Consider the following 27,137-nt stretch of genomic DNA (forward strand, 5'->3'; position numbering starts at 1 on the left):
TAGCGCTAGGTGCTAACGACCACTAAGAAGGGGCCACTTTGCGGTCGAGGAGGGATCAGCTTGCTGTGAAAATAGCATGTACTTTAAAACCCCACTCTATGTGTGTGTGTGCTTGTTTGTTTGTGTGTGTGTGTTTGTTTGTGCTTGTATCCGCATATAGGCACGTACGTACAGTATGTGCATATGTGAATGTGTCTGTGTGTGCATGTCTTGTTTCTCTGTGTGTGTGTGTGTGTGTGTGTGTGTGTGCTTGAGAATGTGTTTGTGTGAGCATGTATGCTTTTCTGCGTTTGTGAAAATGTTTGTGTCCATGCATGTGTGTTGTATGTGCTTGTGTGTGTGTGTGTGTGTGTGTGTGTGTGTGTGTGTGTGTGTGTACTGTACGTGTGTGTGTTTAAGTGAGCATGCTTTTCTGTGTGTGTGAAAATGTTTGCGTGTCCAAACACATGTGGTGTATGTGTGTATATATGTATGTGTGTGTGTGTGTGTGTGTGTGTGTGTGTGTGTACAGTATGTGCATACAGCTCAAGCTGCTCCTCCTCAGTGTGGTGATTCCTGAAGTGCTCTGGGGTGGTAAGTGTAGCGCAGTGCAGTGCAGTGGCCGGGTGCTGTGATGGGGTGCTGGTTGGGGCCGTATGGATCCGGGGCCTCCCCCACGCTCTCTCTCGCTCTCTCTCTCTCTCTCTCTCTCTCTCTCTCTCTCTCTCTCTCTGGGGGTCCTATTTCCTGTGGTCGCTCCGTTCAGCTGTCCCTCGAGTCAGTCAGTGTAAAATTATAGACATCGCATACTGAGGCCTCAGATGGTTCAGCCAAGGAAAAATGGCCTAGAGTGTGTACAGCGTGCGCATGTGATATGTATATGTGTGTGTGTGTGTGTGTGTGCGTGTGTGACGTGCGTGTGTGTGTTGTCATTGAGCCTGCTGTTCTAAGAAAACAGCACGACAAAAATCCGGCATGTGACATTTCTGATCGCCTTGAGAGTTTATTTATGCATTTCTGTGTGTGTGTGTGTGTGTGTGTGTGTGCGTTTTGTCTTTGATGTGAGTGAGTGAGTGAGTGAGTGTGTGGGTGTCTCCGAATGTTTTGTCATAGAGGCTGCTGGATTAGGACATTTTCAGTGGAAAAGGGTCGGTAAAAAGAGGCCAGCGAGGCACATTCCCAGATTGCCCTTTGATGATTCTCGGATGTATAAGGGCATTTCTTAAATAGGCACGGAACAGAACATGATGGATGTGCCGGGCCAAGCGACCCAGAGCCACCGAGTGAGTGAGTGACTTTGAGTGAGTTTCTGAAAATAACCAGACCAGAGGGAATACAGCAAGACAACATGCACTCGCTGCTCTCTCTCTCTCTCTCTCTCTCTCTCTCCCCCCCCCCCCCCCCCCCCCCTCTGTTGAGCAAGACAGAGATTAACTAAAACTAAAAAAACACTAAAACACATCACCCAGCCGCTCTGCTCGGGGAGAAAGGACGACAGACACCAATCACACGGTGCGTGAAAGACAAGATTGCCTATGTGTGTGAGTGTGTGTTTGTAAATCTCAAACATGAGCATTAACCTCTAGAGCATTTTACAGACAGTCCACGTCCTTGTCCACACACAGGCTCCCAGACCTCTTTAGGTCAGCCAATCCTTCCACTCAACCCCACACAAGCTATACAGTCCTGTAGCGCACCAACACCGGGCACCAACACCGGGCTCTGACGGGCTTCGCAGGGTGGGGGCAGGAGACGAGAGACCCAAACTAATGGATGCCGTTAGGCTGAGTGAACCCGAATTTGGATTTAGCCTGGCAGCTCTGGCTGGAAACCTGCACATCTATCTCCTCTGATCCCTGCCAGAACCTTTGGCTCCATCCAATCCAAAACTAGCTTATCCAAAAAGACACACTGGATCGTTGGTCTGATTGGTTGAAGGACTATCCAAGCCTACGGAGCCATTTGAAAGATGCCCATCGATCACAGTAGAAACAAAGCGCAGCCTTCCCATACTAATGTTCGGTCTTAAAAGATTGAGCTTAGTGTGGTGATGGCCAGACTAGGATGCCGTGAGCAGATGAGTCAAACAGAGGAGGACAGATCAGAGAGGAAGAGGAGTGGCGTGTGGCAACGGACGAGGAAGGAAACACCGAAGATAAATCAGTAGAGGGGTTGATGATGATGATGATGATGATGATGACAATGGTGGTGACGGAAAGAGTGTCTACAAATACAGCTGAGGGAAATGCTCTGTCTTTTCTCTGACACTATGGCATCCTCACCACATTGTATTGTTTACTCAAAGCCCTGATTGTGTTACACCCCTTATACAGGATGGGTGGTGTCAAAGACGTCCTCTGTGCGTGCGTGTGTGTGTGTGTGTGTGTGTGTGTGTGTGTGTGTGTGTCTGGAGAGAGCATTCCCAAACACACCAACACAGAGATTATACAAGATCTGTTCTCAGTAGCACTCAGCAGTCAGAGGAAGTCTACCCCTCTTTCCAAGCTAGTCAGGCAAAGGCCACTGGTTTCAGGTTGTCTCTTTTCTAGATGTGAGCCTGGCTTTTGTGCCTCGTGTCTGTCGAATAAAGACCTTCTCAGTAGGGAGCCTCATTCACTGACACTGAGAAAAACTGAAAATCAGATCTGTTCCAAAAGCTTTAATGATGTTATTTATAATAATAATAATAATAATAATAATAATAATAATACACTTGGCCTTAAGTCTGCACAATGCTGTGATAACTGAATTTGGAAGGGATGGAGCTCTTCTTTAAACTTCCTATTTCATTTATAATAGAGTGGTTGTCAGTTCATGGAAAGTTTCCTTGGATTCTGGAAATAAGAGTAAAACGCCGACAGTCCCCCCAGGGTAAACAATTTGATTTCAGACCCTACCCTCCCGGGCTCCCCTATCTCGTTTTACTCGAGCCAACTTTAACGAGCTTGCAGACCTTGATTTAACATCTTTAATGGTCTGCAACACACCGCACTCAATTAAGTATGTCTGGAGCGCAGCGTCAGTTCATATTTCTGTCAGCGCCCCAATGGAGCCACAGCACCAGACGAGCCTGACGAAAACCAGGAATGGTGTCTGTTCTTCAGGTTTACAACCGGCAAGACTTATAGCCCGGCTTTAGACTCCACACAGACATTTAGAGGGACATCTACTGAGAAAACTCAGACGGTCTTAAACCACTTTAGTCCACCTGTCAAGCTGCCAGCTATGCCCTCTCAGACTCGGCCTGCATGTTCTGCGGTCAGTGTAAACATTAGCGGTGGCCAATACTGGCTACTAATCAGTTAGTATCTCTTTTACATCTGTCATTACTGTTATACAGTACCGCGTCAACAACACGTATATAAACAAGTATTTGAACAGGTTGTGGCGGTAAAATATATTTGTATCAAAGGTACATCTTTTGATTCTAATCCAATACACTTCTGTGAATGGCCTCTGTGTCTGAGCTTAGAGAACTGTTGTGAATACACAGTGTTTTGTTTGGCCAATGGAAAAACACAATGGCCTCAGGCTGAGGAACAAGGTGCCGTTTGACTGACTCTTGAGCTCAAACGTCAACAACCTTTCGACAGAATCGTGGACTACACGAGTTGCTCAATAGCTGTTTATGAAGTGTGCGCCTGCCTCATTGGCAAGGCTGGAAACTGATCTGCAGATGTCTCAACTCATTTGTGTAGGAAAGGCAAGAGATGTTCAGCTTCACAGAAAGTTCACACTGAAACTAAACCCCCAAAACCAAAGTGTTTTGTTTGTTGTCAAGGCATAATCGTCACTTGTCCGTGATGAGTGGCTCTCTGTTTATCTGTGTGTCATTTTTTTTATTCTAATGTTGCCATGGTTATGGGCAAGGGTGTGTGTGCACATGTGTGTGGGGTGTGTGTGTGTGTGTGTGTTTAGGATTTGGGACGTGTTGGACGTGTCGTATCATCAAGCCTAGCATGAACGGATGTCTGAGAAAAACAATAACAGTGCTGTTAGTGAGAGAGATTGTGTGTGTGTGTGTGTGTGTGTGTGTGTGTGTGTGTGTTTCCAGTGAGTCACAGTGTTTTGGGGAAGATATGAGGGTGAAACTTACATCACAGGGTACTCGGAAAATTCTCAATCATGGAAAACCTGATTTTGCCTATTTGTCATTGTGAAGTATTGTGTGTGGATTTGATGTAAAAATCCATGATCAAATCCATTTTAAGATGAATCTGAAGCATAATCAAATGTGGGGAACTTGAAAGGGTCTGAAACCTGTCAAGAGTGCACTGTTTAGGTCCCCATGAAATCAGTTGATCTAGATCAGACTAGTGCTGTACCTGCCTGGGAGAATGTGAGGGCTGTGTGTGGGCACGCAAACATGCGCACACACACACACACACACACACACGCGCGCGCACACACGCGCACACACACACACACACACACACACACACACACACACACACACACACACACACACACACACACACACACACACACACACACACACACACACACACACACACACACACACACACACACACACACACACACACACACACACACATTGTCAGATCAAGCCAGATACTATTTTAAGAATCTGATCGTATCTGTGTCAGTTTCTACATAAATATCAACAGCAGGTTCCTGGCACACACAGACACACATATAGACAGATATACAATCACACACATGTATACCTAGGGTATGGCGCCCCTAAGGAAACAGTGTCATTTTCTCAACACCAAAAAACAGGTCCAATTTTTCCAAACACTCAAGCCAGCTGTATGGAGTTATCCAACAGCATGCACTCTCTCTCTAACACACGCGCACACACACACACACACACACACGCACACACACACACACACACACACACACACACACACACACACACACACACACACACACACACACACACACACACACACACACACACACACACACACACACACACACACACACACACACACACACACACACACAGAGAGAGTGAGTGATAAACATATTAGAGGCATGAGGATGGGCCAGATGTAACCAGCTGGAGAGCTCTCAGTCAAGCAGGGACATTGACATCTCCTTCACTCAGCAAGAGACAATTAAACTCAAGTGTCTTCGACTCAACCATCCGTCTTTGGCTGCATGTACACTGTCAAGCCTTGATGCACACCTCTGAGTTTTTTTTGCCAAAATCCGATTTTTGGACTGCCTGTTTACATCTACGTTTCAAAGTGGCCCATATCAGATATCTATGTTTACATGGTTCACTAATTTGCTTTGACACTTGTGACAACTCGAATGCGCACCAGAGGGATTTTGGTCACTAAAATGAAAGTCCCTCAGTCAAGAGAGAACTCGCACGCCAATGTTGCCAATGCAAATTCTAATCCAACAAGTTATGCAAAGTGCTACTACAGTGCAAGTGCAAAACGTTTTTAATCACATTCAGACCATCATTAGTGCACTCAACCACCCACCAGATGACACTGCAAATGCACAAAACAGCTTGCAATAGTAGGCTATTTCAGTGGCTAGCTTCCTTTAGTCTACAAAGTATCTTGAGAAGTCCGCAAAATAGACTGCTGGTTTTATTTTAAGGGAAAAGAGAGTGGAGAGTCCTTATTCCAGCTTTCCATCTCCGTTTTCATTTTTAATTTCACCGTTCTGCCAATTATGTGTAAAGTGCGTAAATGTGAAAAGTAAAACAATTTCATTTTTCAACGATGTGCAAGTGGAAAAAGATAAGGAATATCCAATCTGTCTGTTAGGCGGCAGTCACATTGGTACATATCCAATTCATTTCTGATTTCTGATAAGGCCTGAAAGGGATCTGAAAATATAGGTGCACGCACGCACACACACACACACACACACACACACACACACACACACACACACACACACACACACACACACACACACACACACACACACACACACACACACACACACACACACACACACGTGTGACTGACTGCATGTCTGCAGAACAAGTGCAGTCTGTTATTTTACCATCTTGTCTTTTGTTTTTAAACAACTTCTGACCGACTCCATTCAGGTTTCATGATCTCAGGCTCGGGATTCTCTCCCTCTCTTTTTCATTCTGTGTCCCATCTCTCCTTTTCTCTTTCATTCTGTGTTCCATCTTTCTCCTCTACCTAACATTTCATTCTCTTTCCCTCTTTTTCATCCTCTCCCTCTTTCCTTTTCTCTCCTTCTCTCCCTCGCTCCCTCTCTCTTTCCTTCTCTGTCCCATCTCTCCTCTCTCCCTCGCTCCCTCTCTCTCTCATCTCTCCTCTCTCCCTCCACCACCTAATTTGCATCTGTTCCACATCACCCTCATGTCCATGCAAATGTCCTGCAGGCCCAAGTCATCACGGTCATCCTGGAGCCTACGCAGCAACAATGGAAACTAGAGTGCCAGAGTGACGTGACAGGGAATAACAAACACTAGGTAATGTAATTCATAGCCACTAAAGGTGCAAGTGTGTGTGTGTTTATTGATGTGTTTGTGAGTCTGTGTGTGTGTGTGTGTGTGTGTGTGTGTGTGTGTGCATGCCCATGTGTATGTGTGTGTGTGTGTGAGTGTGAGTGTGAGTGTGTGTGTGTGTGTGTGTGAGTGTGAGTGTGTGTGTGTGTGTGTGTGTGTGTGTGTGTGTGTGTGTGTGTGTGTGTGCGTGTGTGTGTGTGTGTGCACGTGTGTGTATGTTTGTGATTCTGTTTGTGAGTCTGTGTGTGTACTGTGTGTGTGTGTGTGTGTGTGTGTGTGTGTGTGTGTGTGTGCGTGTGTGTGTGTGAGAATGAGTGCCCTGACCTGCCGTAGCCGTTCATGCATTCGCGGGAGGAGGACTCGAAGCCGTCCGGGTTCATGGAGGGCAGGATGTGCACCCGCGTGCTGTCCAGGAGGCGCGTCACCACGGGGTTGCTACGGTAACCCTTTGTCAGGTAGTCGATCAGCTGGAGCAACAGGACACGCCCCACCACCTACACACACACACACACACACAAAATAACAATTGTGTATTCATCACACCACATTCTGATTCATTTTCAAACTGTTCACGATTGGCCACTCTGCCAAAAAACAAATCTGGCAGCCTTTTAGCTAACCTGTAATCAATCAAACTGAAGCATTCAAACTATGTTTGTTGGCATATTGCTTAAATTGAAACATTGTGAGGGTGTTGAGTTTCATGTGCCCATAAAATTCCAAATAAACCTTTATGACATCTTAATTGGTTACCTTTCTTTTAATCCTCAACTTAGATCAGTGTGTGTGTGTGTGTGTGTGTGTGTGTGTGTGTGTGTTCTATACCACCCAAGTCAGGGACTGGAACAGTGAACTGTTCTGTTCATCTTCAGTCCTATTATTTTACAGTTCTATCTCCCCCCTGGCTGTGTTCACCAGGGAAAACAGACAAAGGTTCAACAACACTTCGGGTCTCCGTGACTGGAACATATATGAGTGTGTGTGTGTGTGTGTGTGTGTGTGTGTGTGTGTGTGTGTGTGTGTGTGTGTGTGTGTGTGTGAGTGCACAAGAGGAGTCCACTCCCATAATGATCCAAGGGTTCAAATTCCCAAAGACAAATAGATAATCTTTTATTTGGCGTGTCTCTATGTGTGTGTGTGTGTGTATGTGTGTGTGTGTGTGTGTGTGTGTGTGTGTGTGTACCTGTTTCCATGTATTGATTCATGTATTGATATGTGTGTGGCTATGTATTGATAACAATGCATTCCCACCCAGTCAGGTTCTTCACTCTCCACACACCCTTCTCCATGTGAAAGAGACCATTTGTGTAGTATGTCTGTGTGTGTGTGTGTGTGTGTGTGTGTGTGTGTGTGTGTGTCCTCTCCGGTGCTTCCTCTCCTGTCTCAGTGTGAAAGGCGTGATTAAAGCACACATGTCTGGGCTGGAGCACAGCTGGGCTTGAAGGCTGCGCTGCATGTCTCTTTCACAGCCCTCTCAATTCCTGCTGCTTACCCCGTCAACTCTGTGCTACTCAGCTACACCCAAGGGCAACACACACACGCACACACACACAGACACACACAAACTCCCCTCTCCATCACACACACCCCTCCCCATCACACACATAAACACACCCTAATACATACACATACACATACACACACAATCCCCTCTCCATCACACACATAAACACACCCTCATACACACACACACACACACACACAGACACAAACACACACACACCTACCCATCACACACATAAACACACCCTCATACAGACACACACACACACACACACTCACACAGTACCATAGAATGGCATGTGCTCACTAAAGTAGAGAAAGTCATTTAACCTCTCCCTCTTCAAACAGGTATCTATAGACACACTGTCCGTCACAGATGTTTTTTTATGGACAGCATACGGGGTTCCAGTGGGGTTCCTTCCGTTGCCTGTTGAATAGATGGAGTGTCAGCACTACTTGACCTGTGGCTTTGGTTCCCTGTAACACACCCAGCGGTCTCCAGAGTGGAAAATGAATGTTCCGGAGTGTACACACACTGTGTGCCGTTGCCTCTAGAAGGTAATAAGTAAACACGCGGGGAAGACACCCGGTATGTTGGCAGGTTAATGTATATTGCTGCGCCGCTGGATGCTGTTGGGCCATGTGTCTGAAAGGTGCCTTTGCACAAACAAATGAGTCAGTCAGTCTCGGGGTCACACAGACACACACACACACGGACACACACACGGACACACACGGACACACACGCACGCACACACACGCCACACACACACACACACACACACACACACACACAACACACACAACACACACACACATACACACACACACACACACACACACACACACACACACACACACACACACACACACAGAAAGAGAGAGAGAGAGAGAGGCACACTTTAGGTCTACCTTCTGTTTGGAGCAGTCGTGGCCAATGTAAACTCACACAAAAGCCATGGCGATTTGGTTTAATCTTCAGGATATCAGCTCTCAGAGAGCGAGCGGGAGAGAGTGTGTTTGGAAGGGGGGTTCTGAGATTCTTCGACTCCATCCAGACATTCTATCATCCTTCCCCCTGTGCATAATTGCCATTCATGGGGATGATGAGAGAATGGAAGAGTGCAGAAACAGCCCCAAGGGCTTGATCTTGTGTGGTAAGTGTGTTTGTGTGTGTGTGGGGGGAAGGTTAAGTCTCTGTGCGTGTGTGTGTGTGTGTGTGTGTGTGTGACTGTAATAAGCCAATTTTGCCCACAGCACTTCTGGTAGACTCAAAAGCAGCATGAAATTGCTGTGTGTGTGTGTGTGTCCGTGTGTGTTTATGTGAGTACTCAAAAGTCATTATAACTGGGTTATGCCTGTGTATGCCTGCCTGTATTCATAAGTGTGTTATGTCTGTATGTGTTTGTGTGCGTGTGCCCATATAGGTTTATGTGCATGCCTCTGTCTATTTGTGTGTGAGTGAGTGTGTGTCTGTGTGTGTGTGTGTGTGTGTGTGTGTGTGTGTGTGTGTCCGTGTCCATCCATCTGTGTGTGTGTGTGCAAGGGGATCTCCTCTCCACCCATGGCTGCTGAAAGCCACAGGCCTCTCTCCTGGATTTGGAGAGTTAACCCTTGCCTGTCCGCTTGCCTGCAGCCAAAGACCCTCCTGGCTGGGAGTCTATGGGGCAACCTGGACGAACCTGCCCAGCCCGGGTGCACTGACGGGGGGACGAGAGAGCGGCTCTGCCTCGGCCCTCTCTCCCCGGGAGGGAGATGATATAGGGGGTTCCCCACTCACCCCTGCCCTCCGCACATCACTCACCAGCGCCCCGGCGACAGTGCCGCCTGGAAACATGTGTGAACTTTGACCCCTCACACCTACAAGTGTTTACATTCCGCATCGTGCATCGAGATGGCGCTGCCAGAGCGCTGGCCCGTATCAGCATATGTGTGTGTGTGTGTGTGTGTGTGTGTGTGTGTGTGTGTGTGTGTTTAAGGTGACGCTTTACACCTGTGTCTTTCTCAGGCGCCTATAGGCCACATGGAAGTGCTCAGGGGCTGAGCTGAGCTGAGCTGTGACTATGACTGGTGTGTTTTCAGTCCTACACGCACACTACATCATCCTGCTGCTCAAGTGTTGAGGTGTTTGGCCGGGGGAACATGGCAGAAACTAACACACACACACACACACACACACACACACACAGATACAAACATACAAGCACCCACACACACACACACACACACGCGCCCCAATAGCAAGGTCTACACAACCCAAGTTGGTTGTCTGTCTGCAATTCTCATCATAATTCCATTAGTGAACCAACCATCTCTATGCGGGACATGGCTCAAGACTGAGTGATGCACCGAGGCTGAGAGAGTGTGTGTGTGTGTGTGTGTGTGTGAGAGAGAGAGAGAGAGAGAGAGAGAGAGAGAGAGAGAGAGAGAGAGAGAGAGGGCACAGGATACTTTTCATGATCAGTGTCCACGAGACTGAGTGCAGCTCACAATTGCGCCTTTATGTTGAAAACCCTACTTCAGCTACAGCGGCTCTCTATCTCCCCCTCCCTCTCTATGTATCTCTCTCTCCCCCTCTCTCTTTCGCTCTCCCCCTCTCCTTCTCTCTCTACTCCCTCTCTCTATCTCTCCCCCTCTCTCTCTATGTATCTCTCTTTCCCCCTCTCTCTTTCTCTCTATACCCCCTCTCTCTATCTCTCCCCTCTCTCTTTCTCTCCACCCCCTCTTTCTATCTCTCTCTCCCCCTCTCTACCCACTCTCTCTATCTTTCTCTCTCTACCCCTCTCTATTTCTCTCTCCCCCTCTCTTTCTCTCTCTACCCCCTCTATCTCTCTCTCCCTCTCTCTTTCTCTCTACCCCCTCTTTCTATCTCTCTCTCCCCCACTCTCTCTATCTTTCTCTCTCTACCCCTCTCTATCTCTCTCTCTCTCCCCCTTCTCTCTCTCTCCAGTATTTCCTTTTTCTCCAGACTCTCTCCATCTTCTGTGCCTTCACCCTTTGTTCTTTCTTTCTCTTGCTTGGACTTTCTCTTTCTCCCTCTCCACCCCTCTCGTCTTCTCTATACACTTCCCCCTCCAACACACACACACACACACACACACACACACACACACACACACACACGAGAGGGTCCATGCAGTGGCATAATTGGAGGCAGCTGTGAAAGTGGAGCTGGAAAAAAGTCGTCGTCTCCCGTGCCGCCACACTGCGCTGCCCGCGGTTGACCTTGACCCTTGACCCCCGGAGCGGCGCAGCTCCTCCTCTGCTCTCTCTAATCCACCTGCCGTGCTGCGGCTCCAAACCTTATATGGCCCTCCTTTCCTTCCTCTCCTCCGCACGCTCTCTCTCTCTATCCCTATTCTCTTCTCTCTCCCTCTTTTGCGGTTGCTCTCCTTTCTCCCTCTTTCTCTCTGACCCTCTTCTCTACCCCCTCTTGCAACCACTCTTCTGCTCTTTCATCTCTCCCTTTCTCTCTCATCCACTTCTGTCGTTTTTATTCTTCTCTTTCTCCATGTTTTCTACCACCCACTTCATGTCTTTTCTCGTGTGCTCTATTCCTCTGCTACCTCACTTACTCTCTCCCTCACTCTTTCTCTTATTCTCTCTTTCCACCTTCTACAGTAGGTCTCTATTTTTCCCGCTCTCTTTCTCTTCCCTCTCTCTTTCCGTCTTTACTTCTATTTCTCCCGCTTTCTTTTTCTTCACTCTCTTTCTGTCATTACCTCTATTTCTCCCCCTCTCTTCCTCTTCACTCTCTCTTTCCCTCTTTACCTCTATTTCTCCCCCTCTCTTTCTCTTCGCTCTCTCTTCCCTCTTGTCTCCGTCCGTGCCTCTTTGGAACAAATTCCCCTCCTGCTGGGTCTGAAGCTCTATTTATTTTTCTGCTTTTCTTATATTTCCTCATTCACTCGCTCATTCATCCATTCATTTTTGTCTTTCTTTTCACTGCACTGCTCCCTAGTCTGCGCCATTCACTGACTTCCAAAAGCACTGAAAGAGCCTCTTCTATCAGTCCCCTCTCCCCCCGTGTGTGTCTTTCAGAGTGAAGGTGGTGAGAAGAAGACTTTTAAGTGTCTTCCTTCGCCATCGCGGTTTCCGATTTCAAGTTTTTATGGAGGTAAGGCTGTGCGGATAAAGTTTCATAAGGGCTTCAGTGCTGTTTTTCAACCTCTAACCGCTAGATGTAAATTGATCACTTCAACTCGTTTGTTAGACTATATTAATGTTTATGCAATAGCATAGACAATGCGTTTATTCATTTTTTGACCGCCATAATACTTTTTAAATAGCAATATTATTAGTGTGTCTCACACTATGTAGTATTGTGTATCAGTAGGATTTTGGGATAAGACCCTCCCTCTATGGATAATAGATGAAAAAATAGTGGTGAAAAACATGGAACTCTTGAAAACAACACTGTCCTTCAGGATTCTGGGATGTGAAGCCACTGATGTGGCCAGTGGTTTCAACGGGACATGAGTTGGAGCAACTTGAAAAAGAACGTAGTGTCCGCCTCTTATTTACAACTTTGTTGAAAATTGCACACGAGCGTAACTCATAATTACGACGCTTCTGCTCAACACTCAAACACAAAAGAGTCCGGTTAGTGTCCCAGTGTGCCACTTCATCCCCAGGCCACAGCCTGTTCAAAACACACACACACACACACACACACACCCACACACGTCATATTCTCTTCCAGCTTGCTTCAGTGATCAAAGTGAAGCTCCTGTTCTTTCATGGCCTCAGCAAAAGAAAAGGATGGCCTTGGCGAAGCCTAAACACTCATTTGTCGAATAGCTGTTTTTCCAAAACAGCGTGCTTGATGTGGTGAAGGGAGTGATTTCGCAGGTGTTTTGGACGCACAAAAACGAGCTCTCCAGTCCCGGCCAGTCAGATGGTTGTGATTCATCAGTCGCTCGGCGAGGGCCGGCAGTCACACAGAGGAAGGAAAGCCTTGTCAAGGATGGACGGGTTTTCCTGTCGAATTAGTGAGAGTCGGCCACTGCAACGTTGGTGCCCTTGTGTCAACAAACTCCCCTCGCTCCCAGGCCCTTTTCACTCCCTCCCTAACATACCCACACACACACACACACACACACACACACACTCTCAAACTCACACACACATACACTCAAACTCACACACACATACACTCAAACTCACACACACATACGCTCAAATACACAAACACACACTTGCAAACACAGACAAAAACACTCACTCCCTTCCACACATACAGACACACACATACACAGCACACACACACACACACACACACACACACACACACACACACACACACCGACTCTCTCACACCCACACACTCCTACTCCCACTCTTTCTGTGCTAAGTCTCTCAGGCCCTCCTTTCAGGGCTGCTGCCCCCCTCTGTGCCTGTCCTGCATACCCTCTGAGTCGGGGCTCACCGTGTCACTGGAGGACACACACACACACACACACACACACACACACACACATACACACACACACACACACACACACACAGACAGATAGACGGCTGGACGGAGAGATGGACAGACGCTGGTCAAGAGCACGGTCTGCTTTGCACGGATGGACGCAGGAAGAGGCGTGGGGGGTGGGGGGACTCACAAAGAGGTCTGAATAGACGGTGGTGATGGTGGACAAGGTATTCATACACACTCACATACACACACATGCTCACTCACACACACACACACACACACACACACACACACACTTACAAACCCATACACACACACCACTACACTACACACCCAATGAAAGGAGGGTCACCCCTGCCCCTTCCACACACACACACACACACACACACACACACACACACACACACACACACACTCAGGTCACACTCTGCTGCCTCTCCAGAGTGGCCCTTGGGCCGGACACTGTAATGTCTTTGTGCTCGGCGGCCCCCCTTGTTCCCACAGGCTTCCCCAGTTACACCTCTCTGTGTCACCGTGTCCAGACGTATCTATTTAAGTGGCCGGACCGTCCTAGCCCCCCCCCCCCACCCCGCCATCTCTTCGGTTCCTTCGTCCAAATTTAGCAGCCATCAAAGGGGGAAATCGCCGGACACGCCAGGCTGAGCCGCCATTGTTCGGGCCGCCGCTGGGCAGTGTGCGGAATTTTGATTACTTCCTCTTGTCACTCCTCTGAAGCCCTGTCTGTCACGCCCTCCGGCTCATCAAAACACGGCTCGACTCTGGCTAGGTTGGGGTGCTTTTGGGTCTCCAGAAAATGATCAGTGAGGGCTGCATATTATGTGGACGATCTGTTTGTTTCGTTATTTTTTTAAACGTTGTCTGTTGTTCCATTTGTGTTTGTTTGTTTGTTTGATTCGGTTTGGTTTGAGCGAAGTGCAGTGTGTGGTGCGGGAGGGCAAACATACCTCGTTTCCATGCATGTTGCCGACATATTTGAACTCCGGAATCCCAACCTTGTGCTCTTTCGGAAACTTCCCCAGGACAAGGACCCAGAGATGTCTTCCTATAAAACACAGACAGATAAACAGGCACGCACACACACACACACACACACAGACACAGACACAGACACAGACACACACACACACACACAAAACTAAATACAAAATACAAAGAACCACAGTTTCCACAAATGAGTCACTGTGTTATTTGCAAATGAATTGAACGTCGACAAACCTCGCTAACACCACATCTTTTGTCACAGCTCTGTCTCCTTTATATTGCGCAGCGCCTCAATAAGACACTCAAATAATGTTTTGAACAACTCCACGCAGCACCTGGCAACCCAATCTCACGTCAGTGTGGGGCTCCCGTTGTGACAAACAAGTGACTGTGTGTGTGTGTGTGTGTGTGTGTTAGAGAGAGAGAGTGTGTGAGATTCTCTCGCTCTGCAAGCCTGAGCTTGCTGACTGGCAAGTGTCTCAGCTGTGCGAAATCCCCGATACACTGCTCTCTGGCCAAAAGAGGGAAACTGCTGTTGTGTGCAGAGTTACACACACAAACAAGTCAGAATGGAACAGAACATTAATTTGAAACCAAATCAGCTACCAGACACAGATAATTGAGCTGCTGGCCTGAAATGCTTTGGGTTTTTCCTCCACTCTCTTTCTGTCTCACTAAATGACTTTAATTCTCCAAATCTGATAGTCTAATAACATTTGTGGCAAGTCCATTACTTAGGGGCAAACAACGGATATTCACACACTAATCACATATTCATTAACCTAAATCCTATGGTCGCCTGACTTTAAACCACCCCCCCCCCCCCACCCCCAACCTTACCCCAACCCCCACCCGCATTCAACAAAAGCCTTTGTCATTTTTGTGAAAACACTTATGCACGTAATTTAATATGACGTTCTAGAACATCTTATCCCAGGAAATGTGTGAATCTCTTCATTTAAGAGGTGAACTCCTGCGTTTGACGAAAGCTCTGAATACAATAATATTAATAATAATAATAATTTATATAGTACTTTTTCTAAATGGTTACAAAGTGGTTTGATGGAGTGACTGTCAGGAGAGGAGGCTAATTGGTGCTTGGTGGCTTGGCAGGTGGTGTCCTGGATTAGCCTTCCTTAGCGGCCGCGCTCATGAGAAGCTAACCTTGCGCAGGACGACGGACGCACACTCAAGCTGATTAACGAGGGGCTTAACGGGGTTGGCGTCCGGAGGGCCGAGAGAGGAGAAGGAGAGAACGAAACTAGGAACACACACACACTCCTCACACACCCAGTGGTATAGAAAACACACACACACACACACACACACACATATACACACACTCCTCTTACCTCACCACCTCTCATTGTGTTTCAGTGTTTCGGCTGACTAATTAAAAACATTTGCAAATGGCTATGTAAGAGCGTATGGCATCTGTTTCAGCAGCCCAGAGTCAAGGCAGGCCAAGGCGATGGGATTTGTCGGGATTCCACTTCACCTGATTTAGTCGTCAAAATAAGACGAAAGAAAAAAAATCAATCTTTATTGTCTAGGTCTAGGAGAAGAGTTCAGCCCAGGTTTTTTTTTTTTTTAATCAGCTAAGTGGGCACAGATGCCTTAAGTGGAGACCGAAGACCACCCTCAATTTCCCCTTAGGAGGTCTGGCCTTCTCTCGGGAACACCACCAAGGTTAGCGATACACACACACACACACACACACACACACAGACAGACACTCACTGGGCACGGCCCAAAAAAGTACCGTTCCAGAGGTGTGTGTGTGTGTGTGTGTGTGTGTGTGTGTGTGTGTGTGTGTGCACGCCAGACCAGGCTTCCTTCAAACATCCGGGCCCAGCAAACAATGGCGCAGAGGGAGAAAGACAGCAGACAAAGAGACAGACAAGGAGCAAGAGAGAGAGAGAGAGCAGAGAGAGAGAGAGAGAAGGCAAAAGAGAGAAATAGAGGAAGAGAAAAGGAGCTGAATCAGAGAAGTGGAATCGGGGAAGGTGTGGGGATGCGGAGGGAGCGAGCTGGCAGGGCTGTGGGGTGCCCATCGTCAATGCCAGCTTTGTGCCACGGCTGAGTAGAGGCAGGAGGGGGAACCCGATCTGCTGGGAGTTGCAGTGGGAATGTCACTCGCTGGCAGCCGTGCCCGCCCGCCGCTCCTACGACGTTTCAATCAGCTCCGCTCGACCACGTGGCATCGGCCGAAGGGCTCAGGGGAGTGTGTGTGTGTGTGTGTGTGTGGGCATGTATGTGTATGCACTGCTGTATGAGTGTGTTTTTGTGTGTGTATGGACTGCTGTAGTGTGTGTGTGTGTGTGTGTGTGTGTGTGTGTGTGTGTGTGTGTGTGTGTGGCCATGTACGTGTATGCACTGCTGTATGAGTGTGTATTTGTGTGTGTTTATATGTGTGTTTGTGTGTGTGCGCATACATTGGTGTGCATGCTTTGTTCACGCCTGTTGTGTGTGTGTCTATTTGTGTGTGTCTGTGTGCACACGTGTGTGTATACGTTACAGTGAATGCCACTGTGGCTTTTACTGCATGATGGCTCGCATCCACCCGTGCAGTTCAAAATCAAACACTGTCCACAATGTGTCTGTCATATCAATCACCCGCCCACTCATGAATGCCAGCATTGTGCATAGTGTAGCATAGCATAGCATAGCATGGCAGAGCATTTCCCAGGTCTCCACGGTGGCTCTGGGAAAGTCTCAGGAAGGGCTGCAAAAGCCCGAAACGTTACTTAATAAAAAAATATATACTTTAGGAGCTCTACGGTGTGCAGATTTTTTACGTTGCCTTTGAGCTACAATTTTTTGTATCTCGCACCCGACAATTTTTTTACGGATGTGCGTGGTTATACTTTGTATTTTGTCCACTGTGGCCCTCTGTCGCTCTCTCTGCGCCGGACCGCGATGAATAGCATGCCTCTCTGCATTCAGCGCGGGCTAATTTCACTTTTAAATGACCGGCGCACTGTCCCCTCAGACGGTCTGACCTCTCGAGGGCAGCGCAGTGCTGGCTAAGCAAGCCTGTCATTGTCCACCAAGGAGACAGGGGGACATTTATGCCGAGCGAGGGACAAGTGCGGGGGAGGAGAGGAGAAGAGAGGAGAGGAGCGGAGGGGGGAGGGGGGGGTTGCGGTTCTGGATGCTCTTGTCCTGAGAGCGACCTGTCAGTTAGAGGCACTTAGACGCTCAGGTTGGGCCCGAGTTGCTGAAGAGCTGCCAGGCTTTTATTCCCGTCCCGTCCCGTCGGAGCGGGTTGTTATGGTGATGGCCATCTCTCATTGCACTAAAAAGCTGCCACGACCCCTAACCCCCCCCCCCCCCCCCCCCCCAACACACACACACACACACACACACACACACACACACACACCCTCCACCTTGCCTCTGCCTGCTGATATCCCAGATTTCATGCCTCTGCATCGATAAGGTCTTGAAACATCATTTTGCTTGCAGGAGATGCAGCGCTGTGCCAGAGATCCCTATCGACTGTTGTGTCTAAATGGAGGCGCGCTCGGCAAAATGTAACAAAATATGCGCAGGGTGGCGGTGTTTTCTTTCCCTCTCATCCACATCCACCTCACACATCAAAGCGAGTGCACCACCTCACGTCCCACGCCCTGGCCACCTCCACCGCCTCCTCCCCCTCCCCCTCCACCCCCCCACAGCAGTGACACTGATGGGGGCTTGCACTGCCGGTCAAGCGCCCACAGACTGGGGGACTTTACAAAGGCGGGCACCCGACTCATCCTGGCTGTGTTTCAGATTGCTCTGGGGCATGCAAGCCTCCAGTGTGTGTGTGCTTGTGTGTGAGTCCCTCTCTCTGTCTGTGTGTGTGTGTGTGTGTGTGTGTGTGTGTGTGTGTGTGTGTATGTGTGAGTCTGTGTCTGTGTGTGAGTGCGTGTGTGAGTCTGTTTGTGTGTGTGTGTGTGTGTGTGTTTGAGTCTGTTTGTGTGTGTGTGTGTGTGTGTGTGTGTGTGTGTGTGTGTGTGTGTGTGTGTGTGTGTGTGTGTGTGTGTGTGTGTGTGTGTGAGTCTGTTTGTGTGTGTGTGTGTGCGTGTGTGTGTGTGTGTGTGTGTGTGTGTGTGATTCCTGGAGCAGAACTGTTGGTGCATTGGTGGAGATGACGCTGCATTGCATGCATCTTAGGGGAAATATTTCCACCCTAGTCCTGCATTGCACTTTGGGGAATCCGGTAACGTCAGGCCATGTACTGTACTGTATGCATCCAAGTGTGTCCAAAACAAACCCAGTCTGTGTTTGATTAGGAAAACCACACATTCACACACATACACACACACACCATACACAGAGTACACTGTGCGAAAGGAATTTTCTTGGGGCTGCTGGTCTAGAGGTTTCATGGCACAGGGCTTAAATAGCTGCCCGAAATGTTTACTAGTGTGTTGCCACTGTGTCAAATCCAAATGTGTGGCAAATCTTGTGTCCATCTAATGATGATTAACTGCAACAACTGGTCATGGATTCAAATGGTGCTCTGTTCTATACAATAAAAGCATTTCCTTGGAGAGTGTGTGTGTGTGTGTGTGTGTGTGTGTGTGTGTGTGTGTGTGTGTGTGTGTGTGTGTGTGTGTGTGTGTGTGTGTGAGAGAGAGAGAAAGTGCTTATGTGTGCATGAGAGAGCGCTTGTGCGTGTGTGTGTGTGTGTGTGTGTGTGTGTGTGTATCATTGCTTTATGTTAATTCATCACACCATCAGCCGTGACCACACATCAAAGACTCCAGTTGTGAGACATCTGGAAACTGCGCTCTTTGTTTCATTCAACCATGGAGCTGCTTCCGTCTTTTTAACTAACCATATGCATCAACACGACTGAAGTGGCTAATGTATCAGCAATCTGATATGGTTACAGCTACATTACACTTTTTTCCCCTCAATCACTTTGGATTGGATCATCAATAACATTACCACAAAAGTAATTTCTCAACATTTCTTGAAACAACTTGTGCAAACTGCACCAGACAGATTATGTGCAAAAGCAAATACAGTATGTGCCATCAGAATAAAAAGTTGCTACAGTATGCCACTGATGAACAAGAGTAGTTTACTTTCTAAGCATTTTCTTATTCATATGCATAAGGCTGCAGTTTTTTTCAGTTTGCCATATATCAACAGTTCAATATCAATTTCAACAGTAAAAAGGCTGTAGCACATCAGACATGATAGACATCATTTACTGTTAATTTTTACAGTACTGCTTGTACTGCAGTTTGTTGCCAGTCCATATAATGTATTGTCATATAGAAAAAAAGACCAGAATGTTTTAAAGTACAGAAGTTCTTTGCCAAACTCGTAGGCCTATAAGAGAAATGGCAATTACATATGACAGATTTGAAAATAACGAATAAACTTTTTTGCATATAACAGCCTAAGTGAAGCAATGAACAAATGCCTATAAGTGTTTTGGGGGAAGGACTCAACAGAGCACCTGTATAATACATTTTGACCGACATGACATTAGCAAATGATGATGTAAAAAACAGCAGGCAATTGTACACAAGCCATTGCATGGATGTGTGAAAGCATTTACTGTTTGTTCAAAGAAACGAGAAAATCGCTTCAATTGTGTAATGATCAGATTATGTGGAGGCTGCAAAACTACAAGCTTGTAGTTTTGATTATTTCAATTCAGAGAAAAACTGTACTTTAAAGCAACAGATCAACTAAGTCAACATTATATATTTAAAGAAAAATTGATGAGTACCAAAGTCAATTAGTCAATCTTAAAAAGATGTAAAGGCAATGCAGCACCTGGTATTCCAATAAATTGTGTTTTTGCTAGGAGACACTTTCCATTGGTTTTAAACATATTGGTAACCCCTCAGCACTGTCAGTGTCCAGTACATTGGAAATTGACAAAGAGGATTTCTGCGCTGTCTCTCTTTAAATCATGAGAGGATTTGTCTGGGTGGGCGATCGTGGTATCCCAGTGAGTGGGACTTCCATCAGGGCCTGGTATGACATGGACCCCTGGACAGTACCCGCCCGCCTTCCCATTCTTTGAAACCCAAAACGGTACAGTTGGTTAGACCATCCGCTTACAAAAATAACTGTAGTTATATGGGACAATGCAGAATAGTTTCATGTCCAAAACACTGCATTTCTGAATGCAGTGCAGTGTAGTTGCAATACATTTTCCTGTCCTACACACTGCATTCCTGCATATGAACTGTAAAGAATTCCTCAAAAACAATTATTTTTTGTAAGGGTCTGATCTCTGGAAATGAGTGACATTAAGGTTGTGACCAGAGAGAAACATCAATGGCTTACTTAAGCCAACCACAGACTCCTGTTGCAAAAAAAAAAAAAAGTCTAAACCTGGCTGTCGGAAACTGTTATGGAAGTCTACAATATCCATGTGCTACAACCTCATATCGTTGTTGGTAGCCTACTTTTCTGTGCAGAATGTAGATTTAAGATACAATAATGACTTATCATTCCATTCATAAAAAAAAAGTGAGTTCATTCACAACTTGGGCCCTGGGCAAAATATTTTCTTGCTCAGAAAAGTTGTGCGCACTCACTATGTCAAACAAGTGTAGTTTAAAAGGTGGATGATTACTCTGAAGTCATCCAAATTCGACATGCCATGCCAGCAATGTCACACTTAACTGATTAATTAATTGACACAAGGCCCTTACCTTCCACGGATCTGCCGATGCTGTAGCGGTATGTGAAAGCCGGGTAGTTTCTGCTCACTTCTCTCAGGTACTTCTCTACCTCGGCTGAATTATGATAGCGGAACTCCAGCCCGTAACAAAGTGACAGTAAGGTCCAAAGGCACCAACTACATACGATGGGAGACGTCGTACTCGCCGATAACATCATCTTGGAGGCTAGCCGACCGAGGACAGAATAAAAGAGCACCATTAATTGAACGATTTGATAAGTATAGGCTACACTGTAGCCTAAATCTGATCACTGAATGCGTAAAATTACACTAGGCTACTAGGTAATACTTGAAATGAGTGTAGCAACCTAGCCCATGGGAGGTTATTTATCAGTCTGACTCTGAGCGATGAATTAGGCTACAAATTATTGAGGGCTTCATTGCACTTGTTTCGAGATCTGGGATTCTAGACCGATCTGGATCTGGATCAATTAGGTTTTTATAATATAGCCTAGCCCTATTTGTAGGCTATAACAACATCGCACATTGACTATTCAAATAAACCTGAAATTAATATCCATAAAATATCTAATTAAATTACACTGATGTAATTATATTGGCCTACTTAGCCTACCCACTGTTTATGTTTTTATGTAGGTTATTAGCAGAAAGTAGGCTTGGGCTAATTTAACTGAAATTAGCTGTAACAGAATGTACGACTAATGTGCCGAACAGGTTGTAAGTTTACCTACAGTACCAGTAGCCTACCTTGTTTGGAAAGTGCCAGCCGCGTGTCCCGGTGGAGGTATCCTCGGACGTTGACCACTGTTATTGCTGGGAAGGCACAACTGAAACGGTCAAATCTGCGACAGTGAATGACAAGCGAGTTCGTCCGGAGGTTGCCAAGCAGCTGGAAACAAGACTGTCGAGTGTCTGCAAATGATCGGTTCCATGGGTTGTATATAAACTTCTGTTCCTCTCATGCTGTTGCGTCCTGCCTATCTCCTTCAGTTCGTTATCGCGTTAAATGTTTGAGCTCAGTCGCGGGCCATCGGCGCAGTCGAGGCGGGGCTTCGACGTAAGTTTTTTTTTTTAGCCTACCACAAATTTACCAGAACATACTGTATGGACATATTTTAGGATTCCATTTGCGATATGAACAGCAGCAGGACGAGTTACTTGCTCTACTGTGCCATAAGATCTGTTAACTGATCCGCTCGCCAGTCCTGAATGAGCTCAGCAGTAGTGTCATAGGTGCAGTTAAGAGTTTGAGACAGGTCATGTCTTGTTCAAGTTAACATGCTTAGTGTTTGCAACATAGGTTGTCATCATCAGAATCAAATTCTGTCATTTTAAAGTGGCTAGCCAATATTCGTCTACATAGGGCATATCAAAAGGACATTGTTATAAAGGACAGGCTTATCAGATCTAAAATAAATATTGTGGTGTGGCCCTTCCCTGCTGAGCATCTCTCTCTCTCTTTCTCTCTTTGTCTCTATCTCTCTCTCTCTCTCTGTCTCTGTCTCTCAAGCAGCAGTTCGGCTACATTGAATTCACAATTTAATTCACAAAGGGGGTCTTTTCCAGGTTGGAGTGGCCCATCTTGTGAATGTTATCTACGGAAGGGATGTAATCTGTAGTCTCTCACAGTGTGTATAGGTTGCTGATATAGAGAGGGCTCTTTGTATGAAGCAAGACGTATCGCTGCTCTTTCCCGTAAGCCCCAGCACTATAAGTAGAACTCATTAAAGAATCATGTGAGCCTCTTTCTCCATGAAACACTGCAAGTGTGTCAGAGTGCCCCTCCACTTGGCCAAACTCCAAGGAGGGGTTCTCTCTCCTCCCTTTCTCAGAGAGGTTTTCTGTAAACCACAAAACCATATGAGTCAGTCAACCCCTCCTCCTGTCCAACTCTGGGACATACTGTATAGGGCAAGCTTCTTGAGGGAGATGAGTGATGGTTTCTCCCAGAACATCGGCCGACGTAGGTCACACAACACACCCTGCAGGTGAAGCGTGTTGTGTTGCTTTGGTAGCCTACTATTCATAGATAGATAGATAGTCTTTATTGTCCTATAAAGGATATTCGGTAACACTTCACACATTCCATTTCATAAAAGATAGCAGCATTTCATGATAACATCACAGTCTCATACATATAACATATCACACATCACATTTAGTGCAGTGATGGCTGAGGGTACAAAACTTTTCTTAAAGTGCGCTTTTTTCCAGTCCAGGGCTCTGTATCTGCGGCCAGATGGGAGTAGGGTGAAAAAACGGTTCAGGGGATGGTCAGGGTTGCTTGCCATGGTGCGGGCAAGGCGTGTGATGGCTGTGTCATTTGCATCAGTGAGGCTGGGGGTGGGAAGCTGTATTATCTTAGATGCTAAGTGTGAGACTTTAATGAGTTTGTTCTTGCTGGTGACATTTAGTATGGTGAAAAAACAGGGGGAACAGTAGAGTAGAAGGGGTTGGATGATGCTTTTGTAGAATAGCAGAAGGAGGTGGGGGGCAACAGACAGTGATCTCAGTTTGTGTATAACATACAGTCTCTGTTGTGCACGTTTCTGTGTGATGGTGACATGTTCATTGAAGTTAAGCTTATTGTGAAATGGTGAGACCAAGATATTTGAAGGAGCTGACCTGTTCAACTGGTTGGCCATTGATGGTGATGTGAGTGAGTCCAGGCCAGGGGGTGATTTTGATGCATGAATGACCAGTTCTTTTGTCTTGTCAATGTTGAGTTGGAGGTAGTTATCAGAGCACCACAGTGCAAAATCTGTGATTTCATCACCTCTTACGAAAACATTCAGGAAACCGAAAATAGAGTTAAATGTGGTTCAGTATTACACAATACTGTTGTTTCCCCGTTTGTGGCTGACGTTGATTGTGGTTGCTACTGTAAGTCATTTTGCATCTTGCCATTTTGGGATGGGAGGAAGTAAAGGGAGGCTGCCCCAAGACCTTTAAGACCCTTGCTACATTATGCAACATAGGACTGTGGCTTGACAGTGTGTGCGAGCTGATCCGATCTGCTGGGACGGGCTCTCCACAGTTAGTTTTTACCGAGATAGAATAACAGCAATATTGTGGTATGTGTGTGTGTGTGTGTGTGTGTGTGTGTGTGTGTGTGTGTGTGTGTGTGTGTGTGTGTGTGTGTGTGTGTGTGTGTGTGATGTTAAAGATGGTGTGTGAACCATGTCCTAATCTGTAAAACAATAAGTGATTCTTTGTTTTACATTTTCCTAGCAATTATGTCTAATCATTCTTTAGGGCTTGCGTAAACATGTATGTGTGTGTGTGTGTGTGTGTGTGTGTGTGTGTGTGTGTCAGGTCTGAACTGATGGGCTTGTGTGAGATTTTCACGGGGGAAGTGAGCAGGGAGTGTCCCCTTTGGCTGATATATGATCTCTCTCCCTCACACACACACACACACACACACACACACACACACAGACACACACACACACACACACACACACACACACACACACACATACACACACACACACACACACACACACCTAGAGTACCTCTCCTTTACTCCTACATGATCACACCCAGGATGAAAAATGTTGCATCCCACTCAAATCACAAAGACAGAGTGCACGAGCAGTGCCTTTACCATAGACCCTGCATGCGTTCTCAGCCAAGTTAAAGTTAAAAAGAGATCTCAGTCTGCTGAATGGCTCATGCTCTCCTGACCTCATGGCCTTTTCTTCCTGTCTTGTGGTTTTCTCCAGAGTCAGTTCTCATGGCCCCTGGATCTCCAGGGTGAACACCTGGATAACTAGACAGTAGCCAGCTGTCAAACAGACCTGGATCCGATCTGGGGTGGATCTGTCAGCACCATGCCAGATCCAGGCGGGATCTGGCCCAGATGTGATCCAGTCAGATGGTCCTATAGGCTCGACGTCCCAGATATTACAGATTTTGACTGTAAAAACTGTGATGGACAGTGCTCAGTCAAATGTGAAGTCGCTGACAGGAACTGAAAAATGGCAAAAATGTATCCAAATATGGTGAATTCTCAAAGGATCTGGCCCATGCTCTCTCTACTATGCATCCTTTGGCTTCGATTTAGCCAACATGGCCGACACATTTTGGCTGCATTTCTGCAGAGTGAGTATTGCACAACCCCATGCTGTATGATCAGACAGCTGTTTCAGTTCTCCATGCACTGCTCGGCTAGAGAGGACCTGCAGGCACCTCAGGGTGTTGTCAGTGATTTCCTACCACTGATCTCAAATGATCTCTGTATTGAGCAACCAAATATTCTTCTGCACTAATAAACAATGGCCCAATCTTATTTCAGACAGTGCCTTGCTGTTGGAGTCACTTCTGTGTCCGGCCATATGGATTTACACTCAACATTCACTATCTCCTTAAGGATATAATTGAAAAAAAAAAAAATCTATATTACTGATATTCATTTCTAATGACATACCCTCATCATTTATCCTATAATGAAAAAACTTTGCCCAGACCGACCACATTTTTCTAGAGAACTTATAGGGTATCCCATAAACACCACGCCCATGACTATGGCTGCCACTGTGGTGTCAGTTGTGGAGTAAGATGCCTGATGCCTTGATCAATCCAGTGGTTTTTGAGATCAGTGACGTTCTCCTCCTTTGGTCCTTTCTGCTCTTGATGTTCTCCCGGTACAGGTGGCTCGGCTCCAGACCTGCTCAGCATGTGGCTGGAAAGACACCGGCCTCTGAGCACATTACATTACATTATATTACATTGCATTTGCCTGACGGTTTTTAACCAAAGGGACTTACAAAATGGTAAAAACATTTAAGCTTTTAAGAGCAATTCTAACAACAAATTCAAAACCACAGTAAGTGCATCAATGACCACACAAATCTTTACACTTCCAACTGAGGTGTTTATCGGAACACTTTTGACCAAAGTGACTCACACATTCATTAGATAAAAACAAAAATGAAGTGAAAACAATAATGACGATACTAGGCGATAAGCCATATCATTGCTCTAACACATTAACACAAGAGTCTACGTACAGTATGCTACTCATTTTTATTAACAAAGAGGTTACAGAAGAATGTTTTCATTGACATGTTTGACGATATTGTTTTCTACTTCTATCTATTAATCAAGCGTTATTAGTTCTACAACATTTGATCAGTGAAAGACCAGGTAGTTGGTGCATTCCATTCTGAGAGGACATAGGTTGCCATCTAGAGGTAAATACATTAACTGCATTCATGTATATTACCTGTCTTGACTCTTGTGCATTTAATGTAATGTATTTAGTGTGTATTTCCTTGACAATATTGATTATTTCCTGATAGGCTCTTGGGTAAACATATACTGTATGAAGGAAATTAATATGTCATTGGTCTTTGCATCACATGGGTTATAAGGTTTGTGAGGAGGTGAAACGTTGAAGAGATTAACCTCTTTCACCTGTATGGCCGAGTCATTCTTGCAATAGCAGTGCCATAGCCAAAATCTACAATGTCCTTATCAACACATTATCTGAAGGACTTTCATTAATAGGCCTACTATTTTTGTGGAATATCTTCAAAATCTGATTTTACCGCAGAAACACTTCTCCTACTACTCCTGTAGTCTATTTTCTTATTTTCTGGTTTCAAGTCTGTGTCAATACTTTAACTTTAACTTTAAACCATATTGGCTAGGCCTATGTGACATCTTCTGCAAAATAAAAATGTATTACATGTATTATTATTATTATTACTATTATTATCATCATCAATATTATTATTAATAGTATTATGTTATCCTATTATTATTATTATTATTATTATCATCAATATTATGTTGTTTGGGATTTTTTTGTCATGTGTAACCCCCTTATAGGCTATAGAGTTTAATGTTGCCTTTTTATTTATTCATTTTTCATTGTTTTATTAGGCCTATCATTATTAATTCTTTTATTTATCACATTTCATTTTCATTATTTTTCTTATTAAGCCTATAGATCATGTAATTATTTTTTAATGTATTAACTTATATTCACTTGCTATTGTATGTAGCCTATTTTATTATTATTTTACCATTTTTTAATGTTTATCTATTTTATCTTATTGTTTGGTCATCTTATACTTAGG

The 27,137-nt window shown here is 45.8% G+C and overlaps 1 protein-coding gene across 1 annotated transcript in view; it reads right to left on the bottom strand.

Annotated features, from left to right (window-relative positions):
• The window catches only part of cpm (carboxypeptidase M), a 38,738-nt gene extending 16,636 nt beyond the window's left edge, over nucleotides 1–22,102 (bottom strand). Inside the window, exons 1-4 of the mRNA XM_062527897.1 lie at nucleotides 21,799–22,102; nucleotides 21,062–21,256; nucleotides 14,351–14,448; nucleotides 6,782–6,951 (exon numbers count right to left, since the gene is read on the bottom strand). Of these exons, the coding sequence (XP_062383881.1) occupies nucleotides 6,782–6,951; nucleotides 14,351–14,448; nucleotides 21,062–21,248 (455 nt within the window). The 5' untranslated portion in view covers nucleotides 21,249–21,256; nucleotides 21,799–22,102. The remainder of the gene's footprint in view (nucleotides 1–6,781; nucleotides 6,952–14,350; nucleotides 14,449–21,061; nucleotides 21,257–21,798) is intronic.
• Between the last annotated feature and the right edge of the window lie 5,035 nt (nucleotides 22,103–27,137).

Source organism: Sardina pilchardus, chromosome 23 (genome assembly GCF_963854185.1).
Source record: "Sardina pilchardus chromosome 23, fSarPil1.1, whole genome shotgun sequence".
NCBI classification, from domain to species: Eukaryota; Metazoa; Chordata; class Actinopteri; order Clupeiformes; family Clupeidae; genus Sardina; species Sardina pilchardus.